The sequence below is a fragment of the Haematobia irritans genome, chromosome 1, assembly GCF_050003625.1.
Source record: "Haematobia irritans isolate KBUSLIRL chromosome 1, ASM5000362v1, whole genome shotgun sequence".
Lineage (NCBI taxonomy): Eukaryota > Metazoa > Arthropoda > Insecta > Diptera > Muscidae > Haematobia > Haematobia irritans.
In genome coordinates this window covers 17,951,955-17,970,536 of record NC_134397.1, presented here as the reverse complement: position 1 = coordinate 17,970,536, position 18,582 = coordinate 17,951,955, and the positions used below count along the sequence as shown (strand labels likewise).

Below are 18,582 nucleotides of genomic sequence, written 5' to 3'. Positions count from 1 at the left end.
TTGTGTTGACTTATGCTAATTGTGCTTTGCTTGAGTGCTTGAGTTGCAGAAAATGCATTTCGATGAACCTGAAAGTGCTCGACAACACAAAAAAAATCAAAGTAAATAAACTCTAACGACACTAAGGCACTTTACTAGGTGATAAAGTACAGAGGTTGGTGCATTGTATATATTGTAAATATATTCTGAATATTGGATATAACAAGCCAGGAGATATTTTTTCAACTTTGCTTATTAATTTTCAAAAAATAAAATGTTGAGCTATGAGTTTTCAAATAATTGAAATACATATAATTAATCATCACCATTTCACTGTTGTGTACCAATGGCATTTTTCGGATAAATAATAATAATTTTTCACTTAAAATAATAACAAATTGAAAATTCTCTAATCTAATTACATCTTACGATATTATTTTTTTAGTATACAAACGAAATTTGGTTTCGCTGCAAGTCCAAAAAATATCAACTTTCAGGACGTAGTATATGTAGGCGCCTGAAAGTATGCAATGCAATATTATTATATTGAAATAAATACAATACACTCCAAAACAAAACAAAAATATTTACGAGGCATTAAAGATTTTACAAATTTTAGGATGCGCAATTTACGAAATTGCTTTAAAATAATGAGATTTTAATGAAAAGAAAGTTTATAGACTTTGCTTCAAATTTTTTTCTATTAAATTTAGGGCACAAATTTTGGAAATTTGTGTCCCTTCATTTTTTATTTAAACATATCGTCCTTAAATTAATTGAAATAATGAATTTTCAGATTTTTAGCTTAAACGCTTAAAATATAGGCTAAGCCTTGCTTTGAGGATGTTGTATCTTTGGTTTCAATTTTTTTTGTGAAATTAACAAAACATTTGTTACTTTGAAGTACCCGTTATAATTTGGATTTTTAATCTGGCAGTTGTTTGAACGTGAATAGCTTTATTAATATACCGCGAAAGGAGAATGAAAATTCGATAAATGAGACCTGTACACGGTTGCCAGTAGTGCCAAAAATAATCTACCAAAATTTTAAGAAAATTTTACCAGAACTCTACAAAACCAAAAAACAACTTTATTTTGAAGTGTTTAATCAAAATTGTTCCAAATGTTAAAATTTGTCAAAACAATGTCAAAATTTTATTTATTTGCAAAATTTAGTTAAAATGTTTATTTCTATAGAAAATTTTGTCAAAATGTTATTTCTATAGAAAATTTTATCAAAATTTTATTTCCATCGAAAATTTTGTCAAAATTGTATTTCTATGGAAATTTTCCCCATTTTTTTTCCTATAGAAAATTTTATAAAAATGTTATTTCTATAGAAAATTTTCTAAAATTTTTTCCATAGAAAATTTTGTCAAAATTTTATTGCTATAGAAAATTTTGTCAAAATTTTATTTCTATAGAAAATTTTGTCAAAATGTTATTTCTATAGAAAATTTTGTCAATTTTATTTCTATAGAAAATTTTGTCAAAGTTTTATTTCTATAGAAAATGTTGTCAAAATTTTATATAGAAAATGTTGTCAAATTTTTATTTCTATAGAAAATTTTGTCAAAGTTTTATTTCTATACAAAATGTTGTCAAAATTTTATTTCTATAGAAAATTTTGTCAAAATTTTATTTCTATACAAAATTTTGTCAAAATTTTATTTATATAGAAAATTGTGCAAAATTTTTATTTCTATAGAAAATTTTGTCAAAATTTTATTTCTATAGAAAAATTTTGTCCATTTTTTTATAGAAAATTTTATCAAAATTTTATTTCTATAGAAAAATTTGTCAAAATTTTATTTCTATAGAAAATTTTGTCCAAATTTTATGTCTTTAGAAATATTGCAAAAATCTTATTTCTATAAAAAAAAAAATATTTCTACATAAAATTTTGTTAATTTTATTACTTAAAAAAAATCTTTTAATATCTATTATTTCTATTTATTTCTATAGAAAATTTTGTCAAAAATTTATTTCTATAGAATGTTGTCAAAATTTTATTACTCTAGAAGTTTTCCTCAAAATTTTCCTTCTATCAATAATTTTGTCAAAATTTTATTTCTATAGAAAATTTTGTCAAAATTTTATTTCTATAGAAAATTTCGTCAAAATTTTATTTCTATAGAAAATGTTGTCAAAATTTTATTTCTGTAGAAAATTTTTACAAAATTTTATTTCTTTAAAATGTTGTCAAAATTTTATTACTATATTTATATATACTATATTTATATTTATTAGTTTTCGTCAAAAATTTACTTCTATCGAAAATTTTGTCAAAATTTTATTTCTATAGAAAATTTTGTCAACATTTTTTGTCTTTAGAAATATTGCAAAAATCTTATTTCTATAAAAAACAAATACTTCTATATAAAATTTTATTAATTTTACAACTTCAAAAAATCTTTTAATTTTTCTTATTTATACTTATTTCTATAGAAAATTTTGTCAAAATTTTATTACTCTAGAAGTTTTCGTCAAAATTTCACTTATATCAATAATTTTGTCAAAATTTTATTTCTATAGAAAATTTTTTGAAAATGTTATGTCTTTAGAAATATTGCAAAAATCTTATTTCTATAACAAAAATATTTCTACATAAAACTTTGTTAACTTTATTACTTCAAAAAAATCTTTTAATATCTTTTATTTCTATGTATTTCTATAGAAATTTATGTCAAACATTTATTTCTGTAGAATGTTGTCAAAATTTTATGACTACAAGTTTTCGCCAAAATTTTACTTTTATCAATAGTTTTGTCAAAAAATTTTTTTTTCTATAAAAAATGTTGTCAAAATTTTATTACTGTAGAAGTTTTCGTCAAAAATTTGCTTCTATCGAAAATTTTATTTTTACAGAAAATTTTATCAATTTTATTACTTAAAAAAATATTTTAATATCTTTTATTTCTATAGAAAATTTAGCAAAAATTTTATTTCTATAGAAAATTTTGTCAAAATTTTATTTCTATAGAATCTTGTCAAAATTTGATTACTCTAGAAGTTTTCGTCAAAATTTTACTTCTGTCAATAATTTTGTCAAAATTTTATTTCTATAGAAAATTTTGTCAAAATTTTATTTCTATAGAATGTTGTCAAAATTTTATTACTCTAGAAGTTTTCGCCAAAATTTTACTTCTATTGAAAATTTTGTCAAAATTTTATTTCTATAGAAAATGTTGTCAAAATATTATTTCTATGCAAAATTTTCTCAAAATTTTATTTCTATAGTAAATTTTCTCAAAATTTTACTTCTATCGAAATTTTTCTCAAAATTTTATTTCTATACAGAAAATTTTCTTAAAATTTTGACAAAATTTTCGATAGAACTAAAATTTTGAGAAAATTTTCTATAGAAATAAAATTTTGAGAAAAGTTGTTATAGAAATAAAAATGTAAGAAAATTTTCTGTATAATTTTCTTACATTTTTATTTCTATAACAACTTTTCTCAAAATTTTATTTCTATAGAAAATTTTCTCAAAATTTTAGTTCTATCGAAAATTTTGTCAAAATTTTACTTCCATCGAAAACTTTGTCAAAATTTTATTTCTATAGAAAACGTTGTCAAAATATTATTTCTATAGAACATTTTCTCAAAATTTTACTTCTATCGAAAATTTTGTCAAAATTTTAGTACCATCGAAAACTTTGTCAAAATTTTATTTCTATAGAAAATTTTCTCAAAATTTTACTTCTATCGAAAATTTTTTTTTCTATGGGAAATTTTTTCTATGGAAATTTTTCCCAACCTTTTTGTTCTATAGAAAATTTTATTAAAATGTTATTTCTATAGAAAATTTTTTCTATAGAAAACTTTGTCAAAACTTTATTCCTATAGAAAATTTTGTCAAAATTTTATTTCTATAGAAAATGTTGTCAAAATTTTATTTCTATAGAAAATTTTCTCAAAATTTTACTTCTATAGAAAATTTTCTCAAAATTTTATTTCTATGGAAAATTTTCTCAAAATTTTATTTCTATAGAAAATTTTGTCAAAATTTTATTTCTATAAAAAATTTTATTAAAATGTTATTTCTATAGAAAATTTTTCAAAATTTTTTTCTATAGAAAATTTTGTCAAAATTTTACTTCCATCGAAAACTTTGTCAAAATTTTATTTCTATAGAAAATGTTGTCAAAATATTATTTCTATAGAAAATTTTCTCAAAATTTTATTTCTATAGAAAATTTTGTCAAAATTTTATTTCTATGGAAAATTTTGTCAAAATTTTATTTCTATAGAAAATTTTGTCAAAATTTTACTTCTATCGAAAATTTTGTCAAAATTTTACTACCATCGAAAATTTTGTCAATATTTTATTTCTATAGAAAATGTTGTCAAAATATTAGTTCTATAGAAAATTTTCTCAAAATTTTATTTCTATAGAAAATTTTCTCAAAATTTTATTTCTCTAGAAAATTTGGTCAAAATTTTATTTCTATAGAAAATTTTGTCAAAATTTTATTTCTATAGAAAATTTTGTCAAAATTTTATTTCCATAGAAAATTTTCTCAATATTTTTTTTCTATTGACAATTTTGCCAAAATCTTATTTCTATATACAATTTTATTTCTATAAAAATTTAAAGTACATAGTAGATGGACAGGAATATTTTGGAAAATCTACCAAAATATCAAAAATTCTAAGAAACAGTAAAAAAATCTACCATTTTTGTGGACCTGTATCCTAAGTAAAATTTATTTATCCTAGATTAAAAGCCAAAGATATAGCTTAAAAAATGTCTTTATTATAAAGAAATCGCATCTTTTGATCGGAATCAATACTAAAATTCTTAAAGGAAGGTCAAAATCTTTGGAGACAAGAAAAATTGTTTTAGAGTGTGGAAGTCCAAAAATATCAACTTTCAGGGCATAGTATATTCAGGCCTTTTGACCTTCCCTTAAGGTTTTTGGTACTGACTCCGAGCTAAAGATGCGGCTTCTTCTGAAATAAGCACGTTTTTTATGAAGTTAAATAGCTTTAGATATAGTTGTATAATAAAAAGGCTGATGATAAATAAAAAAATCTTCTCTAATCCATTGTTATTATTTAAATACTAATTATCTCTCCCACCCCCTCGCCACTTATCTATTCTTTCATAATTTTACCCTTGACCTTCGTAACTTACCGTCCATACAATCCATGATATTTGTGGCATCCATTTTTGGAAATAATAGCAGGGGTGCAGCAGCGGCTTGAGCTTTCATCGATAATTTCTCCATGGTGTTGTGTGAATTGTTGAATGTTTTCATATTTGTCCCATAATCCTTTATGTGAGAGTCGAATTTAATGTCTGTCTGTAATGTTGCCATCTCATTAATCATGTTCAATGTTCAATGCGGGTAGCGAGATGATGTTAATGTTGGCGTAAATCCTTTGTTTGTAAACTCTTTGCTTTGCCACTTGCTCAATGTCTCCCTCTCTCTTTTACTCGTTCACTCTTTGTTGCTCTTGTTCACTAGTATGAATACTCTTCTCTATGAATAGCTGGCTACCAAAGCCAATATGAGTTTGTGTGAGTATGTGCGCGTATAACAAACCTAATTGATTATCTGTAATGAGGATATAAACGAACGAAAAAAAAATATAACAATTTAATTAGATTTATTAAATTTTAGGTCCTTGGTGTTAAATAACATTTGATATGGGATAGAAAAGGGAATTAAAAAAGCACACACAATTTATTAACTATGTTGCAATGTTTAACGAGGGAAAAAACGACAATCTATAATGACATAATTTTCATAGTGAAGTAATGAATTCATTTCCATAGCGTTTTTTTTTTTTTGCATGTTCTGTTTTATGTTTTGTAATATCATCATCCATGTTTGTGTCATTTAAAATATTTTTATGGCATTTTTATTAATTAAAGCGCATATTTATTTATTAACAATTTAAATTTTATTCCATAAAGAGCCTGTAGCATCGGGAAGAGAGTAAGTCAAAAGTTTTAGGTTGGTTAAATGATTTGAGACATGTGATAATACAAAGTTTAAGGGATAGGCTGAATTTTTCGAAATCTAGCAAAGGAATAGATTTACTAAAAAATATGGAATAAAATTATTATGTAAAAAAAAATTAAATTCTTATTCAAATTGTTTTCTATTTTTGAAATTAATTAACAAATATGCTAAAAACTTTTAAAATAAAAAACTAAAAATTCTATTTTGGAGAAAAAATGGTTAGTTAGATGATTTGAGATATGACTGACTTTTACAAACTCTCTCAAGGCATAAATTTTCTTAAGGACAAGAATACATTTTATAAAAAATATGAAAAAAATCGTTTTCTAAAAAAAATTAAAATTTTAATATTTCAACATTTTAAATACCTATTAAAACTGTGTTTAATATGTTTGAAAATAGTAAACAAATATTTTAAAAATTAAAAAAAAAACTAAAACTCAGAAAAAAAGGTTGGTTAGATGATTTGAGACATGTGATAATACGAAGTTTAAGAGATTGACATAAGTTTACAAACTCTCTCTAAACAAGTATATACACACAAAGAAAATTTCATTAAAAGTCAGCCAACGAAAAATATTCATTGATATAACGCAACATTTTCATTAATACAATGAAAATATTCGTTAATAGTACGAAACGTTACGTTGATTGGCAGAAATTCGTTATATTAACGAAAAAATTCATTGTATTAACGAATTTGTTTCATTGGCTGACTTTTAACGATACATTTCGTTAATATAGCGAAACTTTTTCTATTAGTGTACAGTAGTAAGTTCGGCCGAATCTTAAATACCCACCACCATGAATCAGATGTATGTACTTCCTTTGAACATTTCAGGGGGGGTTTGATAAAAAATATTTTCCCAAGCAGATCAGTTTAACCAGTACGCTTCCCAAAGACAAATGTAAAGATTTTACCTATGAAGACTAGATCAGATTCTGGTTTTTTTTTTAAGAACCATTTTTTGTTTGAGTTTTAGAGGAATCATAAACATCTCTTGTAAGTGCGCAAGAAAATTATGAAATAACGCCATGATTGCAAGTCTAAAATTTTGAAATGATTACGAGAATTAAAATCTAGAAATTTTACATTCAGTTTCAAGCAATTTTCATGATCAGTACACCTTCTGTACCCCCTATATCTGAAATCGGTCTATATGGAAGCCTTATCAAATGGACCGATAAAATTAAATTATATACACTTTGTTATGGGACTAAAATGCCAGTATATTTTCAAACCCTAGGAGTTAAATCGGGAGTTCGGTGTAATGGGGGCTAAAGGGTGATACGGCCAAAATTTGGTCAAGGGAAAACGCGTGTAAATCGGTGAAATCGTTTATTTAAAAAATCAAATTAAATTTCTTTTTCAAGTTCAATTAGTATAAAATTCAGGAAAAATATTCAGTTAGGCTTTCGCTTTTCCAAATCCGAATTGCCGGGCCTCACGCTTGACACCTGCCATCAGATTTTGTACAGCCACCTTGTCCGCCTTCTTCGCCGCAGAAAGCCAGTTTGCCTTGAACTGCTGCTCGTCCTTAGCAGTTTTCTTTTTAGTCTTCTTTAGGTTCCGCTTGACAATAGTCCAGTATTTCTCAATTGGGCGGAGCTCTGGCGTGTTGGGAGGGTTCTTGTCCTTGGGAATCACCTGCACGTTGTTGGCGGCTTACCACTCCATGGCCTTTTTACCGTAATGGCAAGATGCCAAATCCGGCCAAAACAGTACGGAACAACCGTGTTTCTTCAGGAAAGGCAGCAGACGTTTATTCAAACACTCTTTCACGTAATTTCTTGGTTGACAGTCCCGGAAGCTATGAAAATGCTGCTTTTCAAGCCACAGGTACAGATGGCTTGCCAAACCAGATATTTCTTTGCGAACTTTGACAGTTTTATGTGCTTGACAATATCTGCTACCTTTCCCCTTCCTTTTGCCGTATAAAACTCCTGTCCCGGAAGCTGCTTGTAGTCGGCTTTGACGTAGGTTTCGTCGTCCATTACCACGCAGTCAAACTTTGTCAGCATCGACGTGTACAGCCTCCGGGATCGCGCTTTTGCCGTCGTATTTTGTTTATCATCACGATTTGGAGTCACTACCTTCTTGTAAGTCGATAGTCCGGCTCGTTTTTTGACTCGTTGCACGGTTGTAGACGATACACCCAGCTTATTTGCGGAATCTCGGAGAGAGAGGATAGGGTTTCGCTTGAAATAACCGGAAACTCTCTTTGTCGTCTCAGCGGCTTCCGGTTTTCGATTTCCCCCCGATCAAGACTTCCTGGCTGTCAACAAACGTTCCCCAAACACTTTAATTACATTTGTAACGGTTGATTTGGCAACTTTTAGCGATTTTGCCAGCTTTGCGTGCGAGTAGCTCGGATTTTCGCGATGCGCGAGCAAAATTTTGATACGCTGCCCTTCTTGCTTGGACGGCATTTTGACAACTGGAGAGTGAATACCAAAATCAAAATAGGAGCAACATTCTACACACACACACCTTCAAAATGAGGGGTGTTCAGGTTTTTTAAATGCAAAATTGAAAGAAATACGTCAAGTTTATATTGACCAAATTTTGACCATATCTCCCTTTTTATATCCAAATATTGACCGATAATCACCATTTTCAGCACACCTCTTTATGGCCCCAGAATACTCTAAATATCCAATTTCAGGCAAATTGTATAGAAACTACGGATTCTAGATGCCGAAGAAGTAAAATCGGGAGATCGGTCTATATGGGGGCTATATCAAAACATGGACCGATAATTACCATTTTCGGCACACCTCTTTATTTTCCTAGAATACCTCTACATTTCCAATTTCAGGCAAATTGGATAAAAACTACGGATTCTAAGGTCCTAGAATACCTCTAGGTTTCCGATTTGAGGCAGATGGGGTAAAAATTACAGATTCTAGAGTAGCAAAAAGTAAAATCGGGAGATCGGTCTATATGGTGGCTATATAAAAACATGGACCGGTACTCACCATTTTCGGCACACGTCTTTAGGGTCCTAGAGTACCTCTAGATTTCAAATTTCAAATAAATTGTATAGAAACTACGGTTTCTATAAACGCAAGACCCCAAATCGGGCGATCGGTTTATATGGGAGCTATATCAAAACCTGGACCGAAATCGCCCATCTTCGACTAGAGTGACCGCAACTTATATGGGGCAAAAAAATATCGGAATCTTGTTCGCCTTAACCGCACAAAACGAATCCCGAAATTTTATGCTATGTACAAAATTGTTGTAACTCTGAGTCAAACCGAGTTACGCCAGCCTTTAGCTTCGAAAACGCCACCTGGTGCCACTAGGAGCATTCACCTCAACCCCACAAAACTAATCCCCTTTCCAGATATTGGAATAGCCAAAATTTGAGCCCGATTAAACGATGTTAACAAGTGCCGCCAAACTTTTTGGCCAAAAAATTCGTTTTTTTTTTCAAATTTTGAGCGACGAGCGGCACGTGTTAACGTCGTTTAATCGGGCTCAAATTTTGGCTATCCCAATATCTGGAAAGGGGATTCGTTCTGTGGGGTTAAGGCGAATGCTCCTATTGGCTTCGCGTTTTCGAAGCTGATTTTTTTGAGAATTAAATATTTTGAATATTTAAAAATTTTCTAATAAAATATGGAAAAAACGTTTTCAAGAAAAAAACAAGTAAGGAAAGTCTAAAGTCGGGCGGGACCGACTATATTATACCCTGCACCACTTTGTAGATCTAAATGTTCGATACCATATCACATCCGTTAAATGTGTTGGGGGCTATATATAAAGGTTTGTCCCAGATACATACATTTAAATATCACTCGATCTGGACAGAATTTGATAGACTTCTACAAAATCTATAGACTCAAGATTTAAGTCGGCTAATGCACTAGGGTGGAACACAATGTTAGTAAAAAATATGGGAAACGTTTACATCTGAAGCAATTTTAAGGAAACTTCGCAAAAGTTTATTTATGATTTATCGCTCGATATATATGTATTACAAGTTTAGGAAAATTAGAGTCATTTTTACAAGGAAAATGTTGGTATTTTTACCATTTTTGTCGAAATCAGAAAAACATATATATGGGAGCTATATCTAAATCTGAACCGAAATTTGGCACGCATAGCTACAATGCTAATTCTACTCCCTGTGCAAAATTTCAACTAAATCGGAGTTAAAAATTGGCATCTGTGGTCATATGAGTGTAAATCGGGCGAAAGCTATATATGGGAGCTATATCTAAATCTGAATCGATTTCAACCAAATTTGGCACGCATAGCAACAATGCTAATTCTACTCTCTGTGCAAAATTTCAACAAAATCGGAGTTAAAAATTGGCCTCTGTGGTCATATGAGTGTAAATCGGGCGAAAGCTATAAATGGGAGATATATCTAAATCTGAACCGATTTCAACCAAATTTGGCACGCATAGCTACAATGCAAATTCTACTCCCTGTGCAAAATTTCAACTAAATCGGAGCAAAAAATTGGCCTCTGTGGTCATATGAGTGTAAATCGGGCGAAAGCTATATATGGGAGCTATATCTAAATCTGAACCGATTTCAACCAAATTTGGCACGCGTAGCTACAATGCTAAATCTACTCCCTGTGCAAAATTTCAACCAAATTGGGGTAAAACTCTGGCTTCTGGGACCGTATTAGTCCATATCGGGAGAAAGATATATATGGGAGCTATATCTAAATCTGAACCGATTTCAATAAAATTTGGCACACTTGACTATAGTACTAATTGTCCTTCTTGTGCAAAATTTTAAGCAAATTAGGGAAAAACTCTGGCTTCTGGGGCCATATAAGTCCATATCGGGCGAAATATATATATGGGAGCTATATCTAAATCTGAACCGATTTCTTCCAAAATCAATAGGGATCTATTCTGAGCAAAACACATACTTGTGCCAAATTTGAAGTCGATTGGACTAAAACTGCGACCTAGACTTTGATTACAAAAATGTGTTCACGGACAGACGGACAGACGGACATGGCAAACATATGCACTAACTTATAATACCCTGTTCCACAGTGTGGAGCAGGGTATAATAATAACATCTTAACATTTCAATATTTTAAATTCGTATCGAAATTAATTTTTTGTTTGCTGTTTTTGAAAAAAAAAATATAATTAAATTAATTAAAATTAAAAATAAAAATAAAAAACAAAAATCATTTATTGGAGAAAAAGTACAAAAAACTTTTATATGTATATGAACATTCTATTTATTATTTTATTTTTTGTTCAAGAAAATTTATAAAATTTACAAAATACCCTCAAAAAATTGTGTAGTAGATCTTAAAAAATTCATCAAAGAAAAAAAAACTAAATATCTTTTTTGGAGAAAAAAGCTCAACAAACTTTTCTATGAAAATAAACATTCTACATAAAACTAAATGCAGTTGAAAAATTTCTCAAAAAAAAAAATTATTGTTTTTTTTTTTAAGAAAATTTTTAAAATAATGTTGAAAATACCCTAAAAAATTGTGTAAAAATTAGGTCAAGTAGTTCTTAAAACAAATTCATCAAAGAAAATAAAAACTTAAAATTATTTTTTGGAGAAAAAGCTCAACAAACTTTTCTATGAACATAAACATTCTAAAACTAAATATATTTGAAAAAATTTAACATTTTCAAATTTCTGTGAAAAAATAATTTTTTGTCGTATTTTTTTTTCAACGAAAATTTATAAAATTTTTGTGTAAATACCCACTAAACAAACTTTAAAACTTTAAATATATGTGAAACATTTTATGAATTTCAAGTTTCTTGTGTTTACTATGTTGATAAATTTCCTTAATCTTCTTTCTCCATAAAGATCGACTTTTAATTAATTGTAAATTAAAAACATGCATTTGTAAGTTAATCGCCTGTTTCGGTATCAGGCTATCATGAAAATAAATTGAAATTTCTCTAAAACAAAAAATGCTGTTTTCTTAAATAAAATTTATAAAATTAAGTTCATCATACTTTCAAAAACATTGACCAATTCCAATTTTAATAACTTTTTTTGTGAAAACAACAATTTTCCCAATTTATATTTCCCACCTCAATTGTCTATTCATCTAAATTTTACTTCCCGCAGCGAGCTTGCAATGTTACCACAACAATACCATAATTCGATAAAAAACAAAAACTGATTTTTTCCTATATTAATTTTTTTGGTATCACATCTTTTGTTAAGTGAATATAGTTATGTGTGGATTAATATCATATTTACATTAATTAGTTAATTAATAACAAAATTGTTCGCATATAATTAGTACTTTAATAAAAGTACTGTAGCACACACACACACATACATACAAATATAATCAAAGGATACTACCATGGACACAAGGAGACACATATGCTTCATTCTCAAATACACAGACACACACATACTCACATATTTAAGTTCTTTTTACAAAGAGTTAAGCAGACATGTTTAATAACAATATTATGTGCATTTTTTTAAATAAAATTAAATTGAAATAAAATTAAAACGAACATATGACCAAACGAAAAAACCACGAAACATTTACGTACTGACATAGGGCAATTTTCACAATTGCAAAAAAGGGGTTATTGGATGGTTGACTGTTTGGTAAGCCGATGCAGTTGTTGCAATTATTTTTGAAGTGAATAAAGGAAGTAGGGAAGACATATAAATGCATCACTCTGTTAAGTTTATATAGAAATAAAATTCTCAGAAAATTTTCGATAGAAATAAAAAATTTAGAAAATTTCATATGAAAATAAAATTTTGAGAACATTTTCTATAGAAATAAAATATTTAAAAATTTACTAAAGAAATAAAATTTTGGGAAATTTTTCCACAGAAATATAAATCATGAGATAATTTTCCAGAAATAAAATTTCTATAGAAATACAATTTTGACAAAATTTTCTATAGAACTAAAATTTTGACAAAATTTTCAATAGAAATAAAATGTTCACAAAATTTTCTATAGAAATAAAATCTTGACAAAATTTTCTATAGAAATAAAATTTTGACAAAATATTCTATAGAAAAAAAATTTGACACAATTTTCTATAGAAATAAAATTTTGACAAAATTTTCTACAGAAATAAAATTTTGACAAAATTTTCTATAGAAATAAAATTTTGACAAAATATTATATAGTAACAAAAAAATTTGACACAATTTTCTATAGAAATAAAATTTTGACACAATTTTCTATACAAATAAAATTTTGACAAAATTTTCAATAGAAATAATTTTTTTTTGTTGTTTTTGATTTCAGCTTAAAACCATGCACGGACTAAACTACAAGTGTAGCTTAACCAACAAAAAAATTTTCTATAGAAGTAAAAAATTTAGAAAATTTCCTATGGAAATAAAATTTTGAGAACATTTTCTATAGAAATAAAATATAAAAAAATTTACTAAAGAAATAAAATTTTGGGAAATTTTTCCACAGAGATATAAATCATGAGCAAATTTTCCATAGAAATAAAATTTTGACAAAATTTTCTATAGAAATACAATTTTGACAAAATTTTCTATAGAACTAAAATTTTGACAAAACTTTCTATAGAAATAAAATTTTGACAAAATTTTCTATAGAAATAAAATTTTGACAAAATATTCTATAGAAATAAAATTTTGACACAATTTTCCATAGAAATAAAATGTTGACACAATTTTCTATAGAAATAATTTTGTTTTTTTGTTGTTTTTGATTTCATCTTAAAACCATGCACGGACTAAACTACAAGTGTACCTTAACCAACAAAAAAAAATTCTATAGAAGTAAAAAATTTAGAAAATTTCCTATGGAAATAAAATTTTGAGAAAATGTTCTATAGAAATAAAATATTAAAAAATTTACTAAAGAAATACAATTTTGGGAAATTTTTCCACAGAAATATAAGTCATGAGATAATTTTCCATAGAAATAAAATTTTGACAAAATTTTCGATAGAAATGCAATTTTGACAAAATATTCTATAGTAACAAAAAAGTTTGACACGATTTTCTATAGAAATAAAATTTTGACACAATTTTCTATAGAAATAAAATTTTGACAAAATATTGTATAGAAATAAAATTTTGACACAATTCTCTATAGAAATATTTTTTATTTTTGTTTTTGATTTCAGCTTAAAACCATGCACGGACTAAACTACAAGTGTAGCTTAACCAACAAACAAATTTTCTATAGAAATAAAAAATTAGAAAATTTCCCATGGAAATAAAATTTTGAGAACATTTTCTATAGAAACAAAATATTTAAAAATTTACTAAAGAAATAAAATTTTGGGAAAATTTTCCACAGAAATATAAATCATGAGATAATTTTCCATAGAAATAACATTTTGACAAAATTTTCTATAGAAATACAATTTTGACACAATTTTCTATAGAACTAAAATTTTGACAAAACTTTCTATAAAAATAAAATGTTGACAAAATTTTCTATAGAAATAAAATTTTGACAAAATATTCTATAGAAATAAAATTTTGACACAATTTTCTATAGAAATAAAACTTTGACACAATTTTCTATAGAAATAAAATTTTGACAAAATATTCTATAGAAACAAATTTTTGACACAATTTTCTATAGAAATAAAATTTTGACACAATTTTCTATAGAAACAAAATTTTGACAAAATTTTCTATAGAAATACATTTTTTTGTTGTTTTTTATTTCAGCTTAAAACCATGCACGGACTAAACCACAAGTGTTGCTTAACCAACAAAAAAATTTTCTATAGAAGTAAAAAATTTAGAAAATTTCCTATGGAAATAAAATTTTGAGAACATTTTTTATAGAAATAAAATATTTAAAAATTTACTAAAGAAATAAAATTTTGGGAAATTTTTTCCACAGAAATATAAATCATGAGATAGTTTTCCATAGAAATAAAATTTTGACAAAATTTTCTATAGAAATACAATTTTGACAAAATATTTTATAGTAACAAAAAAATTTGACACAATTTTCTATAGAAATGAAATTTTGACACAACTTTCTATAGAAATAAAATTTTGACAAAATATTGTATAGAAATAAAATTTTGACACAATTCTCTATAGAAATATTTTTTTTTTTTTGTTTTTGATTTCAGCTTAAAACCATGCACGGACTAAACTACAAGTGTAGCTTAACCAACAAACAAATTTTCTATAGAAATAAAAAATTAGAAAATTTCCCATGGAAATAAAATTTTGAGAACATTTTCTATAGAAACAAAATATTTAAAAATGTACTAAAGAAATAAAATTTTGGGAAAATTTTCCACAGAAATATAAATCATGAGATAATTTTCCATAGAAATAACATTTTGACAAAATTTTCTATAGAAATACAATTTTGACACAATTTTCTATAGAACTAAAATTTTGACACAATTTTCCAGAAATACAATTTTGACACAATTTTCTATAGAAATAAAATTTTGACAAAATTTTCTATAGAAATAAAATTTTGACAAAATATTCTATAGAAAAAAAAAATTGACACAATTTTCTATAGAAATAAAATTTTGACACAATTTTCTATAAAAATAAAATTTTGACAAAATTTTCTATAGAAATAATTTTTTTTGTTGTTGTTTTTGATTTCAGCTTAAAACCATGCACGGACTAAACTACAAGTGTACTTTAACCAACAAAAAAAATTTCTATAGAAGTAAAAAATTTAGAAAATTTCCTATGGAAATAAAATTTTGAGAACATTTTCTATAGAAATTAAATATTAAAAAATTTACTAAAGAAATAAAATTTTGGGAAATTTTTCCACAGAAATATAAATCATGAGATAATTTTCCATAGAAATAAAATTTTGACAAAATTTTCTATAGAAATACAATTTTGACAAAATATTCTATAGTAACAAAAAAATTTGACACAATTTTCTATAGAAATAAAATTTTGACACAATTTTCTATAGAAATAAAATTTTGACAAAATATTGTATAGAAATAAAATTTTGACACAATTTTCTATAGAAATAAAATTTTGACACAATTTTCTGTAGAAATAAAATTGTGAAAAAATTTTCTATAGAAATAAAATTTTGACAAAATATTCTATAGAAAAAAAAAATTGACACAATTTTCTATAGAAATAAAATTTTGACACAATTTTTTATAGAAATAAAATTTTGACAAAATTTTCTTTAGAAATATTTTTTTTTTGTTTTTGATTTCAGCTTAAAACCATGCACGGACTAAACTACAAGTGTACCTTAACCAACAAAAAAAATTTCTATAGAAGTAAAAAATTTAGAAAATTTGCTATGGAAATAAAATTTTGAGAACATTTTCTATAGAAATAAAATATTAAAAAGTTTACTAAAGAAATAAAATTTTGGGAAATTTTTCCACAGAAATATAAATAATGAGATAATTTTCCATAGAAATAAAATTTTGACAAAATTTTCTATAGAAATAAAATTTTGACAAAACTTTCTATAGAAATAAAATTTTGACAAAATTTTCTATAGAAATAAAATTTTGACAAAATGTTCTATAGAAATAAAATTTTAACAAAATTTTCTATAGAAATAAAATTTTGACAAAATATTCTATAGAAATAAAATTTTGACACAATTTTCTATAGAAATAATTTTTTTTTTTGTTGTTTTTGATTTCAGCTTAAAACCATGCAAGGACTAAAATACAAGTGTAGCTTAATCAACAGAGGAAAAGAATCTTTGTCAAATTTATATAGAATATAGAATAAAATTTTTCATAAAATTGTCTATAGAAATAAAACTTTGAGAAAATTTTTTATAGAAATAAAATGTTGAGAAAATTTTTTTATAGAAATAAAAAAAAATAAAAAAAATTTTCTATAGGACAAAATTTTTCAGGAAATTGTCTAGAGAAGTATAATTTTGCTGAAAATTTTCCGTAGAAATAAAATTTTGACACAAATTTCTATAGAAATAAAATCTTGACAAAATCTTCTATAGAAGACAAAAATTTTCAATAGAAATAAAATGTTCGGAAATTTTCAATAGAAATAAAATTTTCAGAAAATTTTGCATAGAAATAATATTTTCAGAAAATTTTCTATAGCAATAAAACTCTCAGAAAATTTTCTGTAGGCATAAAATTATCAGAACATTTTATATAGAAAACAAATTTAGCAACATTTTCTATTGAAATAAAATTTTACGAAATTGAGAGTATAGAGCTTTTTCTGAAAATGTAATTTCTATAGAACATTTTAAGAAAATTTTATTTTTGAAGAAATTTCGGAGCTATGTTTTATTTCAATCTTGACAAAATTTTCTATTGATAGGTTTTCTTAGAAAAATTGTTAATAAAATTAATTTTATATTTTTTTAACCATTACATCCCTAATACCAAGGCCTAGTAAAAATAGTTTGCCAGTATACGACTGATGATGTTGTAGTTGCATGTTCATGAGAGTTTATGATGCATCTGCCACCAATGCCACTATCTGAGCCACAGGCAATGATAATAATCATGTTAATGATATGATGCCACTGCCACAATGGCATTGCCACCATTACAACTGGCACATAGAATAGCGTGTCATCGCGTGGCATTGCCATTGCAACTCTGATGGCTGGAACAGCCCATCATCACCGCATTTGTTCGCCCTCAAAGCTATTTTGATTTGGGCTCAGTAGGATGAGTTGTTGAGGGCGGTGACATAGCCAAGTGGCATTGCCACTCATTGACTGTCGTCTCCCGGCGCTTCTGGCAAACAAAAAAAGCATGAGAGAAAATAGTATTATTTCCTTTTGTTGTTGTTAATGAAACTCATTTTGATCTTTTTGGTTTGTGGATATACCGCGACGAGGCAGGCAAGCAATCACCCGCCTCGGTTTGCATGCCACACACAATTTATATGGAGACGCATAAGTAGTGAAATAATTAACCTGCATACAATGAAATAGTCCACTATGTTAATTCTTTCCATGGGTGATGATGATGACGATATCCTTTTATGATTATTTTTGTTGCCATAGTTTTTGACGATGTTGTCCAATTGTCCGTCCTACAGGCCAACGTGGTGATAGCACAGTATTTTGCTATGGTATCATATAAACGTTACAAATAGTTTTGGTTTCTATAGAAAATTTTGTTAAAATTTTATTTCTATAGAAAATGTTCTCAAAATTTAATTTTGTCAAAATTTTATTTCTATAGACAATTTTGTGAAAATTTTATTTCTTTGGAAAATGTTGTCAAAATTTTATTTCTATAGAAATTTTTCAACATTTTATTTTTACAAAAAAATTTGTCAACATGCTTATTTCTATAGAAAATTTCGGCAAAATTGTATTTCTACAGAAAATTTTGTCAAAATTTTATTTCTTTGGAAATTTTTGTAAAAATGTTATTTCCTTGGAAAATTTTATTTCTATAGAAAATTTTGTGAAAATTTTATTTCTTTGGAAAATGTTGTCAAGATTTGGAAACATTTTATTTCTATAGAAAATTTTGTCAAAATTTTATTTTTATATAAAACATTGCCAAAATTTTATTTCTATAGAAAATCTTGTCAAAATTTAATTTCTATAGCAAATTTTGTCAAAATTTTATTTTTATAGAAAATTTGTCAACATTATATATCTATAGAAAATTTTGTCAAAATTTTATTTCTATTGAAAATTTTGTCAAAATTTTATTTCTTTGTAAA

The 18,582-nt window shown here is 26.1% G+C and overlaps 1 protein-coding gene across 2 annotated transcripts in view; it reads right to left on the bottom strand.

The window, feature by feature from the left end:
• Positions 1-18,582, bottom strand: part of wat (waterproof) — a 225,003-nt gene that overhangs the window by 33,623 nt on the left and 172,798 nt on the right. For both annotated transcript variants that reach the window (XM_075289488.1, XM_075289489.1), the window contains one exon: positions 5,120-5,543. In XM_075289488.1, the coding sequence (XP_075145603.1) occupies positions 5,120-5,315 (196 nt within the window). In that variant the 5' untranslated portion in view covers positions 5,316-5,543. The remainder of the gene's footprint in view (positions 1-5,119; positions 5,544-18,582) is intronic.